This window comes from Sabethes cyaneus, chromosome 1, assembly GCF_943734655.1.
Source record: "Sabethes cyaneus chromosome 1, idSabCyanKW18_F2, whole genome shotgun sequence".
NCBI classification, from domain to species: Eukaryota; Metazoa; Arthropoda; class Insecta; order Diptera; family Culicidae; genus Sabethes; species Sabethes cyaneus.
Window position 1 is genome coordinate 265888 of NC_071353.1, and position 17512 is coordinate 283399.

Below are 17512 nucleotides of genomic sequence, written 5' to 3' on the forward strand. Positions count from 1 at the left end.
GCGCCCGACACGATGTATGTACAACACAGTTTAATTTGTGGCAAATTCCACCGCTAAAATAGAATGAAATTAATAGCAGTAAAATACTTCTCACCCCAAAACTCAAGTATGCAAATTGTTGTGATAATCGATCCAGTAGCTTTAGAGTCTATAGTGGACACACAGCCAGACAGATATTGCCATTTACATACTAAAGGTTTAAAACCTTTTCTTATGTTGCAGATGTATTTACTGTTCATTTCTATATTGGTTATCATTTACATCATTTGGGAGTTAGTTGACCGTCATGGAAAGCCTCCTGGTCCTCTTGGGTTACCAGTTGTTGGATACCTTCCCTTTATCGATGCAAGAAAACCTTATGAGACTCTGACATATTTGGTCAAGAAATTTGGTCCAATAGTCAGTCTTCGAATGGGCTCCGTGTATACGGTGATAATCGCTGATCCTGCTCTACTTCGTGATACACTGAAACGGGAAGAATTCACTGGACGAGCTCCCCTCTACATCACTCATGGAATAATGGGCGGTTATGGTAAGTTATGTATCATTTTTTTAATTATTTTTGTCATTTTTAAATTCTATTTTTTCGATTAGTGTCACTTTGACAGCTCACGTTATTCCAAATCTCTACGAGGTACTGATTTGAACCCCTCGGCGTGAGAGGCACCCAAGAAACATTTATCCGCCGAATAAACATTTTAGCAGCCACAATTATTCAGCCATAGCTGAATATCCAACGAATAAAATTTATATAAACAACTGTACAATACTTATTCAGCTGAAATTGGAGAACTTATACAACCTATTTTATTCGACTCGGAAAAACCCTTGTTAAGCAGTTATATCGCCTTTGTGCGCTTTGTTTCCAGCTTTGCGCAAATTGGTTATTTAAAAACGCGCAAAAGCCTCTATTAAGCTACATACAGCTTCAAAGCAGCTATTAGCAAGCCCGAAGCTTGACTTAGACGTTTAAGAGCTGAAAAAATGTTTTTATTTCTAATACTAAACCATAGTTCAGCCACAAGTTGATTAAATTCAGCTAAAAAACGTTTGATCAGCCTGGAATTGTTACTTGGGTAATTGCTTTCAAAGCTGTAATGGAGCTTAAGAGAGGCTTTTGCGTGTTTTTAGATAACCAGTTTGCGCAATTCTGTCAATTCTATTTTTAGAACGAGAAATAGTTTTGCAATGCTTTTTCAGTCGTTTAATCAACGTCTTATCAACCTTTATGCAGTCAACAAATAATCTATTTTTAAATTTAAAAAAGAATAGAACGCGTCATATTTATTTTAAATAACTTGAATTCGTCTATGCAAGCTAATTAAAATTGCATGTCGTCATCTTTCGGGAATTGAACCGCCATCTTCTGATCCATAAGCACTCATCGTATGATCCGCCCCATCTGCATCTGCAGAACAGACAGTGAAAATAGCTTTACACTTGAAGCAGTCGATAATGTCGATAACTGACAAATATTTTTGCTGCCAGTCGAATTGCGAAACTCTATGATCTGACAGTATGTGTGCTGTGAACCGAATGAAAGCTTGGTATTAGTTTGTAAAGCCACCTTTACACCCTTAAGCAGCTTTAAAGCAGTTTGAAAGCTTTGAGCCTAATGAAAGCGTCTACTGGCTTATAAAGCCACTTTAACACCTTTAAGCAACCGTAAAACGGTTCTATGTTTATGGCTGTTTAGAATCGGATTGTTTAGCGGAAAAATCCGCTATTAAGCTTGTTTATCAGCTTTGGAGGAAAGCTGGTTTGGAACAACTTTAAGTAGCTTAAACTTCGCTTGGTCAAACACCATTTGACTATTTACTTTATGCAGCTTGGATCGCCTGAAACCAACTCGTAAACAGCAATTGCTCATGCTGTTCCCGAAAGATGACGACATGCATTTTTAATTAGCTTGCAAATACGAATTCAAGTTATTCGAAATTTAAAATATAGCTGCTAATGACGCCAAAGCAAAATAAATATGATGCGTTCCATTTTTGAAATTTAAAAATAGATTATTTTTGGCTGCCTAAAGGTTGATGAGACGTTGATTAAGCGACTGAAAGAGCACTGTAAAACTATTGCTCGTTCTAAAAATAGAATTGACAGGATTGCGCAAATTGGTTATTTAAAAACACGCAAAAGCCTCTATTAAGCTCCATTGTAGCTTTGAAAGCAGCTACCCAAGTAACAATTTCAGGCTGATCAAACGCTTTTATACCTGAATTTATTCTACCTGGGGCAGAACTATGGTTTAGTTTTAGAAATAAAAAACTTTTTTCAGCTCTTAAACATGTAAATTTGGGGATTTTATCAAGCTTCGGGCTTGCTAATAGCTGCTTTCGAAGCTGCAATGGAGCTTAATAGAGGCTTTTGTGCGTTTTAAATAACCAATTTACGCAAAGCTGGAAACAAGGCGCACAGAGGTTATATAAAGGACGATATAATTGCTTAACAAGTGTTTTTTCTACCTCAAGCGAAATAGGTTGTATAAGTTCTCCAATTTCGGCTGAATAAGTATAGTAGAATTGTTTACATAAATTTTATTCGATTCAGCTATGGCTGAATAATAATGGATGCTAAAATACTTAATCAGCGCATAAATGTGTCGTGGGAGGGCAGTTTATTAGGATGACAAATCGTTTATAGCACAATTATTGAGAATATTGACGGGTTGTGGAGAGGTTGAAGATGCGCTTAATCTGCTTGTGACACTATTATGTGAAGCAGTTGAATTACAGCGCAGTCGTTGGCTGCTTAATCACTTATACAATACAGAGGTCTTTGCTTAAATTTATTCAGCGTCTACCACCTGTATTCAGAGTTAAATCAGCTGTGACCAAATCAGTAGCATTTTAATTCAGCTTCGGTGTTTGTTGGGCATGAATGCATTCACCAAGTTTAAACTCAACCTATCTTATAACGCGCCGTTAGAAAATATATTTAGACTTGATTTAAATGGCAAATTAACAATGCAAAATGTCATCTTTGGTTATAATGGTTATAATGGTTATCTTTTATTTATTAAAATAGTTGTTTACTATACTATAGTTAATAGTTGATTTACTGGAATTATCTTGTAATTGATTGAAGGAGTAAGCGAAATAATCATTTTTACCAAAATGACACCTTCTCAAACACAAAAAATTGATTTTTGGCCTTAAGTAAGCTCTTTATAGTGGCGCACCCTTGTTGTTGTCGATAAAACAAAGCAGGCAATGTGTAAGAGAGAGAAAGAGTGTCAAAGTGTGAACGGCGAGTGGAGTGAACGATTCTGATTTGGAATGAACGTTTCTGTGCGTATACTTTATATATTGCACTACGATTATGACATAAAGAGATCGATTTTTCGAAAATGCTGACTGATACATAATCCTTTAACCCAGCGTTTCCCAAAGGGGAGTTTGCGAGCCGCCAGGGTTCGCCAAAAATTTACTCCGCTGAAGAATAGAGCTATCTGACAGTTCAAGCACCCACACTAGCGAACACGAAATACGCGTATATATACATGATGTTTACCTCATTTTGGGGAACAGATGATGCTGGAGGAACAAACCGAAAAATAGCGATTACTAATTGTGTTTCTCCGTTTGTCACACTGCAGACCACATATTTCAGTCAAATTTTCCATCCTGTCCCAAATTCAAGCACATATTTTGAAAATTTGCTGGTATTTAAGCCAGCGGAAGACGAAATTCATTCTGTACCTTGGTGACAAAGGAATGCATCTCTTTTGTTTACTGTTGTTGTTTGCCTCATTTTCAAGCACCAATACACACATAACTGGAAAGCTCTATGAAGTATTCCACCACGCACACATATAAAGATTTTTTGACATTAGCTGGGGCCCTCGCTGAGGCTGTTGTAATAGACCAAATCAAGGTGACGTCATCTGGCAGATACTGGCGCCCTTGTTTACAAACAGACCGTAGAGTCCAAAAAAGTTTCAGCTGTTTAAACGGCAAGTTTGTTGTGGCTCTCAAACATTGCCCATGTCCCACTCATTGGTTTTGGTACTTTTGGTTCTAGTGCCTACATAGGGTAACCAACGTATTTTGGACCCCCTCAACAGCTGTACATAATTTGGACACTTACAGCAAAATCAAATGGAAGTGTCCAAATTATGTACAGCTGCTGAAGGGGTCCAAAATAGGTTGGTTACCCTAAAGGTTGATTCATTTTAAGAAAACTGAAACTAATTAGAAAGCAGTTTAACACAGCCTTTTAGCTATAATTTAACTAATTTTAGCTGATATTTTCGGTATACTGGCTGGTTCCAAATTGTCGCCGTCCATGGATGTTCAGTCCGCAAAATTTTGACAATTTCACACCCCTGGTATTATAGACCAAATCTTAATACCGTCAATTGCCTGATACTGGCGCCCTTGTTTACATTTTGGACTATTTTCTTTTTCGTTTATATCGAATGTAGCGTGTGTATTTAATATTTTACAGGCATAATGGCTTCTAAAATTTAGTCATATGGCTATTTAAACAACAAACTTGCCGTTTAAACAACTGAATCTTTGTTGCATGCTGCGTTTGTTATGAAAACAAGGGCGCCAGTATCTGCCAAATGACGTCATCTTGATTTGGTCTATTCTCTGTAACCATAGATCGTTTTGCGATGACGTCATTTTGCCGTCAATTGACACCACTTGGTGGTTTGTTTACATGTTTTTTGTCACATCCAGCAGTTTCCATTTGAAATTTCGTGAAGGATTACTGCATCAGTTTCTGTAAAATGCATGTAAGGCACTTTCTCTTAAATAAAAACTATAAATTTTTATCATTATCTGCCGGACAAAGATAGAAAACTCAATTCAAAATTTAACACCATGTAAACAAACCAAAAAAAGTGTATGCTGTCAAAAAAGTGTGGTTAGGAGCTCCCGTGTAATGATCTATTATCGAACTATCAAAAGCAATGCTTCGCATCATATCACATCATTTTCATTAAAAGTCAAAGAATTTCGTTAAATACAAAAGCGTCCATTGCTTTTGGAATACAATATTCCATAATTGTTTTCGATGAATCGTATACCTTGTTAGTTACTAAACATTATAGATTTGTTAGTTACTAAACATTATGATTAAGTTTGAAACAACAAGCGATTGTTTCTAAAATGTACAGTGCGCTATCGATGCCAGCTTTGGGACTACCAGCGTCGTTGAGACTGATTAGTGACAGTTGGGAAACGCTTAGAATTTTGTTTGCAACACAAGAAAACGTTCAAATAACTTGAAAAATTATAAAGGCACATTTTTTCCAGGAATCATCTGCGCAGAAGGGGATTTGTGGCGCGACCAGCGGCGTCTGTCTACTGAGTGGCTACGAAAGATGGGCATGACGAAATTCGGTTCTTCGCGTTCAACACTCGAGGCTCGCATCATGGCTGGTGTGAATGAACTGTTAGAGGTATTTTCAGTTTTTCCCTCCTTCTAAATGCTGTTACCCTACATTATTTGTCGAATTCCTACCATCCACTTCTAAGAAATATTTCCTCTAAAAATTAACTTTTGCTTTTGGTGTGACCTTCGCTGGCAGGATTTGAAAAAAGAATCAAAGGCATTATGTGCCTTTGATCCTGCACCATTTATTCACCATGTTCTGGGAAATCTTATGAATGACCTAGTGTTTGGATTGAAGTACGAGCGCGACGATGATATCTGGCAGTATCTACAAGATCTTCAGGAAGAAGGTGTCAAACATATTGGTGTCTCGATGGCGGTTAACTTCCTGCCATTTTTGAGGTATAACTATTGATAACTTATGTCTTGTCTGTTTCTGAGAGTTTTCTTTACCTTTTTTTGTAGACATCTGCCCTCCAGCAAAAGGATAATTGAATTTCTTTTGAAAGGTAAAAAACGAACCCACGAAATTTACGACTCGATCATCGAAGAACGCCGCATGATGCTTCAAATGGCTATAAAAAAGGAGGTCGATGAACCATTCAACGAAAACATATTAACGAATTTTGTAAAGGAAACCAACCGTAGGGAAACATCTAACAGCCCAGAGCTTGCTTTTTGTAGTGACTCTCAGCTAAGACATCTTCTGGCCGATCTCTTTGGAGCAGGAGTTGACACAACATTCACTACATTTCGTTGGTTGCTACTCTTCGTAGCTCTTAATAAAGACGTACAGCGACGGCTACGACAAGAGCTTTGCGATAATCTTCATTCTGCTCCTACTTTGGACGATGTTCATTCTTTGCCATATCTAAAAGCCTGTGTAGCTGAGGCCCAGCGAGTAAGGACAGTTGTGCCATTAGGCATTCCACATGGATCGATTTCGGTATGTTTAGTAAGATTTAAATACAAAGTTAGATTGCTTAATTGCTATCTTTTTTCGAACAGAACTCAACCATTGCTGGCTACAATATCCCGAAGAATGCTATGATTATGCCGTTTCTATGGGCCGTACATATGAATCCAGGGCTTTGGTCGAATCCGGAACAATTTAACCCAGAAAATTTTCTTGATGCTTCTGGTCACTATAGTGCTCCTAGTTATTTTATGCCGTTTCAAACCGGAAAACGTATGTGTTTGGGCGATGAACTAGCTCGAATGATTCTATATCTCTACACGGCACGTATTTTCTGGTCCTTCGAGTTGGAAGTACTTGGTGGAAGTTCACTTGACTTAACGGGAATATGCGGTATCACATTGACGGCACCGGATTACAAAGTAGTTTTCAAGGATAGTCCCCTCCAAAAATAGAAAAAAAAAACAATGAAAAACTGGAATTTGTATTGTCTTTTAGTATAGTGGTACTGAGTGGCTAAGTTTCAAAAAGAATACTTTTAATTAAGCAGCTGCTCATTATAAATAATCACAATTCATACCTCTAGTATAAAATTACAATTTAACATAAAAAACTATTTTTGTCATGTTCTACACCATATATTTTCACATTTCGCGTTTAGTCACTACTTGTAAAAATATTTTCCAGGTTTTGGCACGGGTTATGATATCATTCGTATCAATTCGGGCAGTTTCGACAATAAAAATTTATTTTTCCAACTACTTACTGTATGTTGTTCTTTTTATAATACAAAGGAAACATGGTTTGAATTTTATTTTGATAATTTCTCTAAGGTAAAAACTTTCTAAAAAGTAGCTAAAACTTTTTTGTAAACTTCGGGTTAGTCGAAATGATTTAGTAAAACTGAAGTGCATGTTTACAAGCTTTTTGATGTTTACTTGAAATGTTGATACCGGAGTATAAGTCAATATCGTAGAGTGTATGGATCTAGATAACCTAGTAACTAGTTTTGATTATTTAATCATTATTCTATTTTGTGTATGCGAATCAAACATTCTTCTGTGAACCATTTCACTTTAATTATGTCTACATAAACCTATTATGCACTTCAAATAAGTGCAATAATTATCTAATTATAACATAAGCATGTTACATTTTGTGATTATCATGTTATGTCATAACATCAAACATGTCAATATCGAGATAAAAATTTATAAAATTTAATCAAGCTTATGAAAAAGTCACTTTTCATTCATTTTTCTCACACTTTGAACTTCATATTGGCTTATTAAATATGGTTTTTGTATTTAATCTTACATCTTACGCAAAATAACTGGAAACAATTTTTGTATCTCTATTTTATTGAACACATAGTATTTTGGGAGGCATCGATCAATTTACTGTACTGATGTTGCTATGCTATATATGTATAATTTATTAAAAGATATTATACTGCAATTGCTAAAACCAGCCAAGTCGGAAGTCGGCCATTAATGATTCAATTTCTTGTTATAATCGAAATGGGCTTAGAGTAATGTACAAATTTTTATCATTGTTCTATTGAACTTTTGGGATAATGGTTTGTTTGCTGCTCTGGAATTGTGTCGGGCTGGCGGTCTTTATCTTGCGCATCACTACGTACTATTTCAAAAATTTAGTAAATATATAAATAATTAACTTGCTGATAAAATGCGAATAAAATGCGGGTGTTTTGCTACTGATATTTAAAACAAATTCAACAGTATAGAAACAAAAATTAACAATATTACTCTTCGAACATTCACTTGACTAGTTGGTGTACTTTATATGTAGACGCAGGCACTGAATTCCTATTCATCGTTTATTGTTTCATTGCAAAAAGGTTCTCATGAAGTGTGGTTATGTGCATTTCTCGTAATGGTAGTTTAGTTGATTGTCAATCAAAGTAATAAGTGTTTTCATTTTGTCATTCTGCGTTAGGCATAGGAACAAACCGTGCTCTAAAACTATAAGAAAATCGTTGTTCACAAACCATCAGTAGCATCCAATATTTCGCATTCTGTCGAGATCGATGTTCAGTGGTCGGGGAATCAAGTTTACTCGAAACGCCTGTGGACTTATGGTGACACCGATAATACCTTTCAGACTAGGCATCGGCTCATCCTCCGGCAATTCGATGGTGAACGTATGCATAATAGAGGCAAAGAACAGAAATAGTTCCATTCGTGCAAGGACATCCCCCAGACATCGACGACGTCCAACACCAAACGGAATGAAATATTCTGGTTTACGAACTTTACCTTCGGCATCCAGAAAACGGTTTGGATTGAAATGTTCTGGATTATCCCATAGCGTTGGGTCCATATGAACGCCGTTGATTAACGGTACTACGTAGGATCCGGCAGGTATAGTATAACCATTGATAATCACGTCACTACACGGTAAAAGAAAAAAATACATGACATTGAAACAAGTAAGATATATGTAAAGTACATTTGTATATGTAGCATTTTAAAATTATTTTTGCTTGGATTGTATATTCAATCACAGGTTTGATCTTTCGATAATTTTTTTTAATACAAACTGGATTAAGCGGTGTACATGGTGTTTGTATAAGCAAAAATACACGTGTAAAGAATTTGCAAACCTGTAAACACATGGTTCAACTCTGAGCAAGAACGCGAAGTAAAAACTTTCACTTTCTATAACCAGTTCCACTAGCAGCTGTGCTGGGGAGACAGAAGAATAAGCTAACATCCAGCACTGCCAACACCCATGGATATTCTTTTCCCTATCTTTTGCATCTTTCTCTCGATAATTTCCATTCTTGCCAGCGTAGTGATGAAGCACCCTGCTAACACAGAAAATACGACTGATATTTTGTAGTTGTTTTACAAGAATTCCCGTTAAATCATCTCTCCGGCCGTGAAGAGTTGGGAGACAAAAAGGAGACGATGGCATGAAATGCGGTCATTCAGTGTCGGACTGTGGAAAGTACAGCACCAGGTAGATCGGGACAGGGAAGAGCAGTTTCATTCATCACGTCGGACCAAACGATACCCAGTTTTCTCATGTAAGTGTGCTGTAGATCGTTCTTGGCAGGTTTTCTTATGATAACTCAGAGTGCTTTTTCAATGCGTAGTGGGGTAGACCGCGCAATGTAACGATGGAGAGCGCGATTTCTATTTTTTATGCCAGACGGATTCTGAGCATTCAACGGAAATTGCGACAAAGGAGAATGCTTAATTACAAACAGATAGAGTACTTGTCTTACCTTTTGGGGGAATGCGTGGTGGCCAATGGAACGATGCTAGAAATACGCATCACTTCCAGTATGGTAGAGTCCGTTATGGGCAAGTACGGAACGTCTTCGATTTTCGGCAAACGATTGCGACCCACTACCTGGTCCAGTTCGTCCTGAACTCGTTTCATTGCGTCCGGGTGGCGCAGCATAAACACGTTTAACCAAAGAAGAGTTGTCTTGATCGTTTCCATACCTGCTGAGAAAAGATCCGCGATCACCTGCATCATTTGGATTTCTATCGAGGAAAACAAAACCAAAAGAAAAAAAATGTAATGAAGGAAACAGCAATGAAAGTAGGTTATTTTACACAAAAACGTCGAGCACTAACCGTGATCTCTGCCTTCAAACAATTGCGAATCACGTCCTTCGTCTTTTGCTTTCTGAATTTCGTCTAAGTACGCATCCACAATATCACGAATGTTGCTATTGTCAAATGTTTGCTTATGCTCTTCTATTACTTCTCGATAAAAATCAAACATTTCCAGTCGATTTTTGGCTATCTTGTTCTTGGCATTTATGTTACCGGGAAGGTATTGAATCTGAGGAATATAATCTATCGTATGTATTTCACCAAAAAGTCGCATTCCTTCTTCAATAAGCCAGTTGAAACGTTTAAATTTTGGATCCTCCAGAGAAAACCGTACCGACATTATAATGTTACATATTACGTTACTAACAGAGACTGACAAGTATTTACTCAGGTCAGTCGATTGATTGCCCACTCCATTTAACGCTGCTAGTAACTCGGTAACTTCGAGCTGCATTGAACAGAAAAAGAAATATAGGGAATGATTTAGAATATTACATTGGGAAATACCTAGCCGAAATTGCTATGCAAATCTAACCATTCTCAACGAGAACTGAGATGCACTTAAATGACAAAACCCAGCCATTTTCTACTCACCATGATTCTATGTTCCATTAGATGTTTCTTATTCCCAAGTACTGTCATACCAAAATGGCGAAGTTTTTCGTGAAGAAATCGACGTTGGTCTTTCCAAAGCCGACCTTCGCTGTTGATGATACCTATTAAACGCGAAATACAGTTTCAGCTAAAAATCTATGTGGCTTGGGCTTAAGATTTTATCATTTATATATTTGTTACTTTTTCAACTACTATATCTCATGCAACCACACTCATATTCATAATTCTTCATTTCTCTGCATTTTTGAACCACAAAAGCTAAGACAAAAGTTGTGAAAAGTCTGCTCACAACATTTCATAGGTGGAAGTTAATAACTTAAAGGTAACAAAGCTTGAAAGTTTGTTACAAAAACTCGAATGAAAGTGTTTATAGTCGGTATAAATATTATAATATACAATGTAGTTCAAAACTTCATGGATGCTCCAGTTGAAAATACTCGTTCCCACGATGATTGGTTACTCAGAACTTTCGCCTGCATATGAATGATGAAGAACTTCAAGGCCAAAAAGAAATCAATCGTTGGCGAAGTGCAATGACATCGAACGTAGAATGGATGCAACAACAATTGAAGGCGCTATCAGGAGGTTTCTTGTGCCTTCACAAGCCATAGCGTGCCATTCAGATCTACAAGTTTCTGTTACATAATTACATTACGAGCAGCTGAATCATTTCCTGCATAATTTATGTATAATTTATCAATTGCAGCCTACCTATCAGTCCGATAAGGTATGGTGGATGATCATTGTTTTTTGAGAATATTATGATCTCTTATAAGGTTTCTAATATTTATTCCGAAAAAAATCACACTGTGCAAATGTGCCTAACTGATCATATTGTATTTGTTAAAAAAATATGGATAAGGTTTAAAGATACATAAAATACTTCTACATGAATTCAGCATACCGTCATTAACATTATTCTGATAAATTGATAAAATCATCCCGTACAAATAAGAAATTCTCTTACATTACAGAAAGCCTGTCCCATGATTAAAGAATAAACTGACTTCAACCAAGAACTTCCTGTTTAAGACATAACTGTACAGATATCTATAACGGTGCTATTAAATTACCATTCAAAAGTTTACCTGGAGTTCAATTTTCAATGAAAGAAACATACTTGAAGTTGCAATTAACTACGACTCGACAATTTTTAATATAAGCGAATTGATGTACCGACAATTGAGCACATTCAACTAATTCAGTAGATTGAGCATAAAGGAGCACAAGTATTGCTGAGGAACGAAAAGCAGTACCGTAAGGATTAAATTACGTTTCGCTAATATGGTTGAAACAGCAATTGTACACATACCAGACAGTGAAACAGAGTGCATCTGTTAATGCACTTTCAATTCCTAGAAATTACTTTACGTGGAGTATTACCTTTTTTAAAGCGTTCATTCATACCAATAGAGATAGCCCTACTAGTGATGACTCCTGCTAAAATATGAAACATTATGCGGAAATATGATAGATTGCAATAACACCGCAATTTACAGCGTGAAAAATAATCCTGCAGGAAAGCTTACACATTTTTTTACAGTTCACTCGTTTCCACTAATTAAGTTAACCTGTCGGAATATGGCTAATCTGTTACTACTTGATTGTCAAGTTACTACAAGTGATTATGATAGTGTAAGATGTAGGAGAAATGTCACAGCCAAACGTACTCATTACAACATCCCTAATCGTCAATATTATTTGGTTATAAATATTACAAGCGAGGGATTAGGAAAATCAACATCAATAAGAGCACAAAGTATGCGGAAAATCATTGGTAAAATAATTTATGCCTATTTACCACTCTAGAGAAAACAGAAAACACGGTGCAATGATGGCTATTAATATTTGCAGCTACGTTGTGACATAATTTTACACCTTGCTGAAACCGCGAGGATGAGTCACCTTTTCAAACAGACATGTACGCATATAATGAATAATCTGAGCATACATTGAATTTTTACACCGCTCGCAAACTTGTGCTTAAAAATGCGCAGTTCGCTTACGGAATTGAGTTTACTAAGATACATCATGTTACACACCAATAAAATTAAATTGATAGAAAACAACTGAAAAAGCCTTTATTTTGCCTGCTGGACATCAAATTTAAAACACTTTACTAATTTTTATACACATTTGTTTAGCTTAGCTTATGCTAGGAAGACTAACCGTAATTGCACTTCGACTTTACTGTTATTCTAATACACATTGTTGAAACCCAAAGGAAATACATGTGGTGGAAAACAACGAATAAAGGATTATTATTAAGTTTACGATGCAGATAGTGTTCCAAATAAACGACAATTTCATCACTCTCACACGTATACCAAATTTTTCGCCTAATTTTGGGCACTGTTTAACAAAGTACTTACCAAAACCACCTAATGTTTTTAACAGAGGCGAGTGCGGTCGACCAGTAAAATCTTCCGTTTTGAAAGCTTCGCGAATAATTTTATAATCACTGATCACCACTGTCAGTTGTGCACCTAGCTTGGCACTAAATAATGAACCATATTTGCGAGCTAATATCATATACTGCGTATGCTTCTCGTGGCCAATAAACGTAAGGTAACCGAATATCGGTACTCCCCAAGGCCCCGGGGGAAGTTTTTTAATTTGACAAATCAGCCGGAACAACCACTGTAAGAACACAACACAACTCAACGTGCAACAGAACACAATGAGAGTACTCCGTACTTTAGATGCATCTAAGAATTCTTGACTCATTCCACTAAACATATATGCGTCAACAAACATTTTGTTTCAGAAGTCGCAGTTGACACTAGAAAGCTTTTCTCTATGGCAGTCTTGCTGTACTTAATGAAGCATTTAAGATTAAACTAAGTTCATTAGTGAGATCGTGTCAGAAAGCACACGACTGATAAAAATTGAACCATCAGAACATGCAACACTTAGAAACAGAAGTACAAGAGAAAAGAAAAAACGCGTGTCACAGGCACGAACAGTACGGAACAATTGAAACAGGCGGTGTCAGCGATAAAAAGCACAACTATAGTAAAGTTATATGTCCTTGCTACTTTTATAGGCCCGGCACCTAGAGAAATGCAAAAGTCTTGAGATGTTAAGGTGGGGATGAATGAGAGTAAGCATCCGAAAGAGAAAAAACTGGCACTGACCAGACTCAGAGAGTGAGTGAATGCAAAGGGGAAGGTCAAAGCATGATAATTCGTTACCAATACTGTCGAGAAAAGATCGAAACATTGAAATTAGCCGACAGTGCATGCGCTCTGTAACATTAGCAACACCAACCTGCAAACGAAGCACGTGGAGTGGCGTCATAGTAAACTGAGAGAATGAGCAAACTGCATGTTTGCATAGAGCATGAGAGTCGCTCTCTTGCGTTTTGAAGAGAAGAGCTGAAGATACAACTTGAAATTCATATGTTCGTTTGATCGTGTAAACTCAACCGGTATTTATGATAATAAGATCATTCATCGATTTACACGCATTCGGCAAACTTCAACTGTGAACTGACTTAATACAAAGAAGAAGAAAAGTCAATTCCTCTCTAGTGCGTAGGATCTACTTTATCATACTAGCAAATGCAGACAATGAATTTCTAGAGTCAACAGATTAAATAGAAGAGAAAAGCAACTATAAGCTATCTCTTATAACCCTAAATTAAATGTTGGTCCTACGTCGAATGAGGCATGTAAGGTAGAATAAATAGCAGCACGTGTATGGGGCACTCTTCTCACGACCCACTCGAGTAAATATTGAAAATGGGTACATATGGATATACAGTAATGTTCCGATTTTGTAAGCTCCCGATTTTGTCTACCCCCGATTTTATCAGCTTCTTATCCTGATTTTGTCAGCCTAGAAATTTTGTTTAACTTTTGTGCTTTTAAATATGGTTTATAAAACTTTTCAGCCTGCTAGAAACTGTTTGATTCTCTGGGGAGAGTATTTGAATAAAATGATGCCTTCTTGAGAGTAATTCGAGGTCAAAATTAGGGTATTTTTTTAGTAATAGTTCTACAGCTCCTAAACAAGCAAAGATAGCGGTATACTATATTTAGCAATGTTGCGTATTTTTACTATTTGTACAACTTTGTGAAACATGAAAAAGTCATCCAACAACTACAAAAACAGCTAGAACAGAAAAACTGATTCTAACGATTTTTCATTAACGAGAAATAGGATTTTTCTATCTTTGTTGGAGAGATAGAAGGTTACTGTCTTTAGCAAAATTTATTGTAATAATATGCTGTAAAACTTTGCACAGCATTTCAATGTGTTGTATTGAAACTGAAGAAAAGTAAATTTTTTATTGCATCTTTAGGAGGATTAACCAAAATTTGGATTCCGCTGGACGATAGAACGTTTAATTTTAAGAAATTCTTCCAAAGGTTCCATAAAGCTAAAACCAATTTTCCTACTCAAAGCTAATGCGCACCAAAAATGGTTCTGGACCAGTGTGCTGTGCCCGGTTCATTGAGCTTTCGGTCTACCAATTGAGGGTGAAAATTTAATTTGTAGTAGAAGTCTTCGATATTAAAAGGTCTTAATAAAAATTAATAAATAATAAAAAAAATTAAAATTTTCGAAAAAAAATTTCCCGATTTTGTCCGTTTCCCCATTTTGTTAGCCCAAATTTCAACATGGGGCTGACAAAGTCGGAACATTACTGTATTGCGTACGAAACGTCAGCGTGAATATGTACATGATAGTATATTTTACCAAATATTTCTAATTAATGTTTGTTCCTAAATGATCTCTTGTATAATATGTTAATATTGGAAAAGTTACTTTTAGTGATTTAAAAAAGGATACCTAAATGCTGCAATTATTATAAAAGATTGCTTTGTTTTTTGGGCTTGTACGTCTTTCTAAGACTTGGGCTTTCTTTTATCGACAAACTTTGCAGCTGGCTGTTACAGTAGCTTAGTAATTACAGCAAGCAATTACAGAGCTAGTGCAATTATACTACTTGACTTTATCTAGCACGCTCCGCCCCTTCAATTTTCGAAAATTTTGGAAGGGGGGGGGGCGACATAAACTTTTCTTCAAATTTGTATAAGCCATTATGAAAGATAAAACAATATAGTATTTGTTGTGTAATGATCTTGGTAATACATAAAGTTGTCAATTCAAAAGCTCAAATAGGGTTTATTTCTAATTTTCGTCGTAGTAAGTAAAACCACTCTAATTTTCATTATTTCTTGGATGGATTTATTGAATACTCCAAAAGTTCTTGTACTGATTTGATTCAAACATACTTACCTTCCGATCCGTGCACTTTGAATTCACTAAAAAGCGATTATTAAAGCATTTAATTGAAATTACGCAACTGACTAGGTAGATTTACTGAAAGCCTACCATCCCATGACTTAGGCTCTACCATCCCTTAGTTCCTAACACATATATAGCGGTGATAAACCGCAGGTTTTGGAAGAGAAACGAAGAAACCAACATGTTCATTGCAAACATCTTCTACAAGCAGTTAAGTTTATTACCCCAAGTGCCACACATAGTAGGCACAAGGTTTGAAAGTCCAGAATAAACTTGTATTAAATTCTTTCCCAAAAAATAGGAAAAACTAGCAAAATTATATTTTTTGAATTTTTTGCAAGAGAAAAAGGTTTACTTAATAAATACATATATGAATAAATACTGGGTCAAATCTTAATTTAATCATTATTGATGAAAATCAGGGATATACGTTTGTATGCAATAAAGAAAATTTATTTAACTCTATATTATTGTTTTCCAGTAGGTGAAATTAATTGAATCCACCTTGTGTCTGGGCCTGTAGGCTTGCTTCGGGCCAATTCAATCAATTTGCCTTACTTTAGATTAAATCGGTTCATATTAATTTTTTGTCGGTTTCTTATCTGCTCAATCCTCCGCCTACCTTCCCATATAAAATTTCATGGCAGACGTCAAGGGAGGCAATTCCACTCACCGCAATCTAACAACCCATGTTATTAACGGACCGACGACGCCACCAGGGCTGACTAACAGATTTTAAGCCACAAAAAATTTTGTGTGCATCGATCGGGCTTGAACAGGGACCATTTGGCATTTGAAGTGGTCACGCTTATCTTACATCCATCGACTCCGACTGCTTGTACCAGTGCATAGTGCGAATTTTTACGAACAAAGTCCTTTATCTCTAAATCTCAAAATACCGCTAAGATAGGTTCACTCTTTTAATGTTAGAAGAAAGATATTTTTATAAATATTCCAGAGTGTGGGATGCATCTGTCTCTACCAGTTTTTGCCAAAAAAGGGCATTTCACTCTAGTTTTCTTCATATGAAGAAATATAAAACTCCATATTTCTGAATTCCGCTGAGACAAAGCTAATTTTTTGTTGCCACAAATATCTTATTTTCATGAAGAATTCAATGCCAGGGTATTTATTTACGGCGTATGGTTGTTACTTGATGTTTTGAGGAAATAAACGGTATTGCCCCTAATTTTATCGATGTAAAAGTGAATATCTCTGGATTTCGCTGGGATAGATTCAATCTGTTTTCTCTAATTGAAAGATATTTTTATGCATTCGAACAGTTCACTGTTCACAGAACACTTTTCATACTATACTATATTACGATCAAACTAGAATTTTTGTTTGTTTTATAGTCGCTTTAACAGCTTGGGTCATTCGTGACTTCTGCGGGGTTGAGATTTGAACCCGGGTCCTCGGCGTAAGAGGCGTGAATGCTAACCACTACGCCGGGACTGACCCCTAGATTCATAGAAATACTTCTATTTTATATAAACAACAATCTCAATATTTTATACGGTATGATTGGCTCAGACAGAACTTGAAAAAGTGGTGTATGGGGCATTGTAGAGCTATTAATTGTCTTCAAAATTGCTGAAGAAAGTCAAGTTTTATCTTTTGTATTTGCGGTGCAATATGGCTGCAATGCCGTTTGTAGCAAAAAAGCACTATTTTTGCTACCAACGCGCAATGGGCAAAAATAAGCTAATAATCCCAATAATTAGAAGCCGCTGGTTTGGAATCTTATAAGATTGACCAAACTCGTGACTTTAGTCATGACCTT

General features: G+C 36.3%; 2 protein-coding genes across 2 annotated transcripts; one reads left to right on the plus strand and one right to left on the minus strand.

The window, feature by feature from the left end:
- Positions 1–213: 213 nt before the first annotated feature.
- Positions 214–6720, plus strand: LOC128732852 (cytochrome P450 306a1). The gene is made up of 5 exons (XM_053826272.1): positions 214–532; positions 5271–5416; positions 5546–5751; positions 5815–6295; positions 6358–6720. The coding sequence occupies exons 1-5, from the start codon at positions 214–216 to the stop codon at positions 6718–6720; spliced, it is 1515 nt and encodes a 504-aa protein (XP_053682247.1).
- Positions 6721–8278: 1558 nt separating this feature from the next.
- Positions 8279–13230, minus strand: LOC128732876 (cytochrome P450 18a1). The gene is made up of 5 exons (XM_053826304.1): positions 12846–13230; positions 10453–10574; positions 9877–10306; positions 9519–9783; positions 8279–8678 (listed from the first exon to the last, which is right to left on the minus strand). The coding sequence occupies exons 1-5, from the start codon at positions 13228–13230 to the stop codon at positions 8279–8281; spliced, it is 1602 nt and encodes a 533-aa protein (XP_053682279.1).
- Positions 13231–17512: the final 4282 nt, after the last annotated feature.

Coding starts and splice junctions, on each gene's coding strand:
- LOC128732852 (XM_053826272.1), top strand. CDS start 214: ATGTTGCAGATGTATTTACTGTTCATTTCTATATTGGTTATCATTTAC. Junction 533..5,270: donor TGGAATAATGGGCGGTTATG/GTAAGTTATGTA, acceptor CATTTTTTCCAG/GAATCATCTGCGCAGAAGGG. Junction 5,752..5,814: donor AACTTCCTGCCATTTTTGAG/GTATAACTATTG, acceptor CTTTTTTTGTAG/ACATCTGCCCTCCAGCAAAA.
- LOC128732876 (XM_053826304.1), bottom strand. CDS start 13,230: ATGTTTGTTGACGCATATATGTTTAGTGGAATGAGTCAAGAATTCTTA. Junction 10,575..12,845: donor AAAAACATTAGGTGGTTTTG/GTAAGTACTTTG, acceptor CGCGTTTAATAG/GTATCATCAACAGCGAAGGT. Junction 10,307..10,452: donor TAATGGAACATAGAATCATG/GTGAGTAGAAAA, acceptor TGTTCAATGCAG/CTCGAAGTTACCGAGTTACT.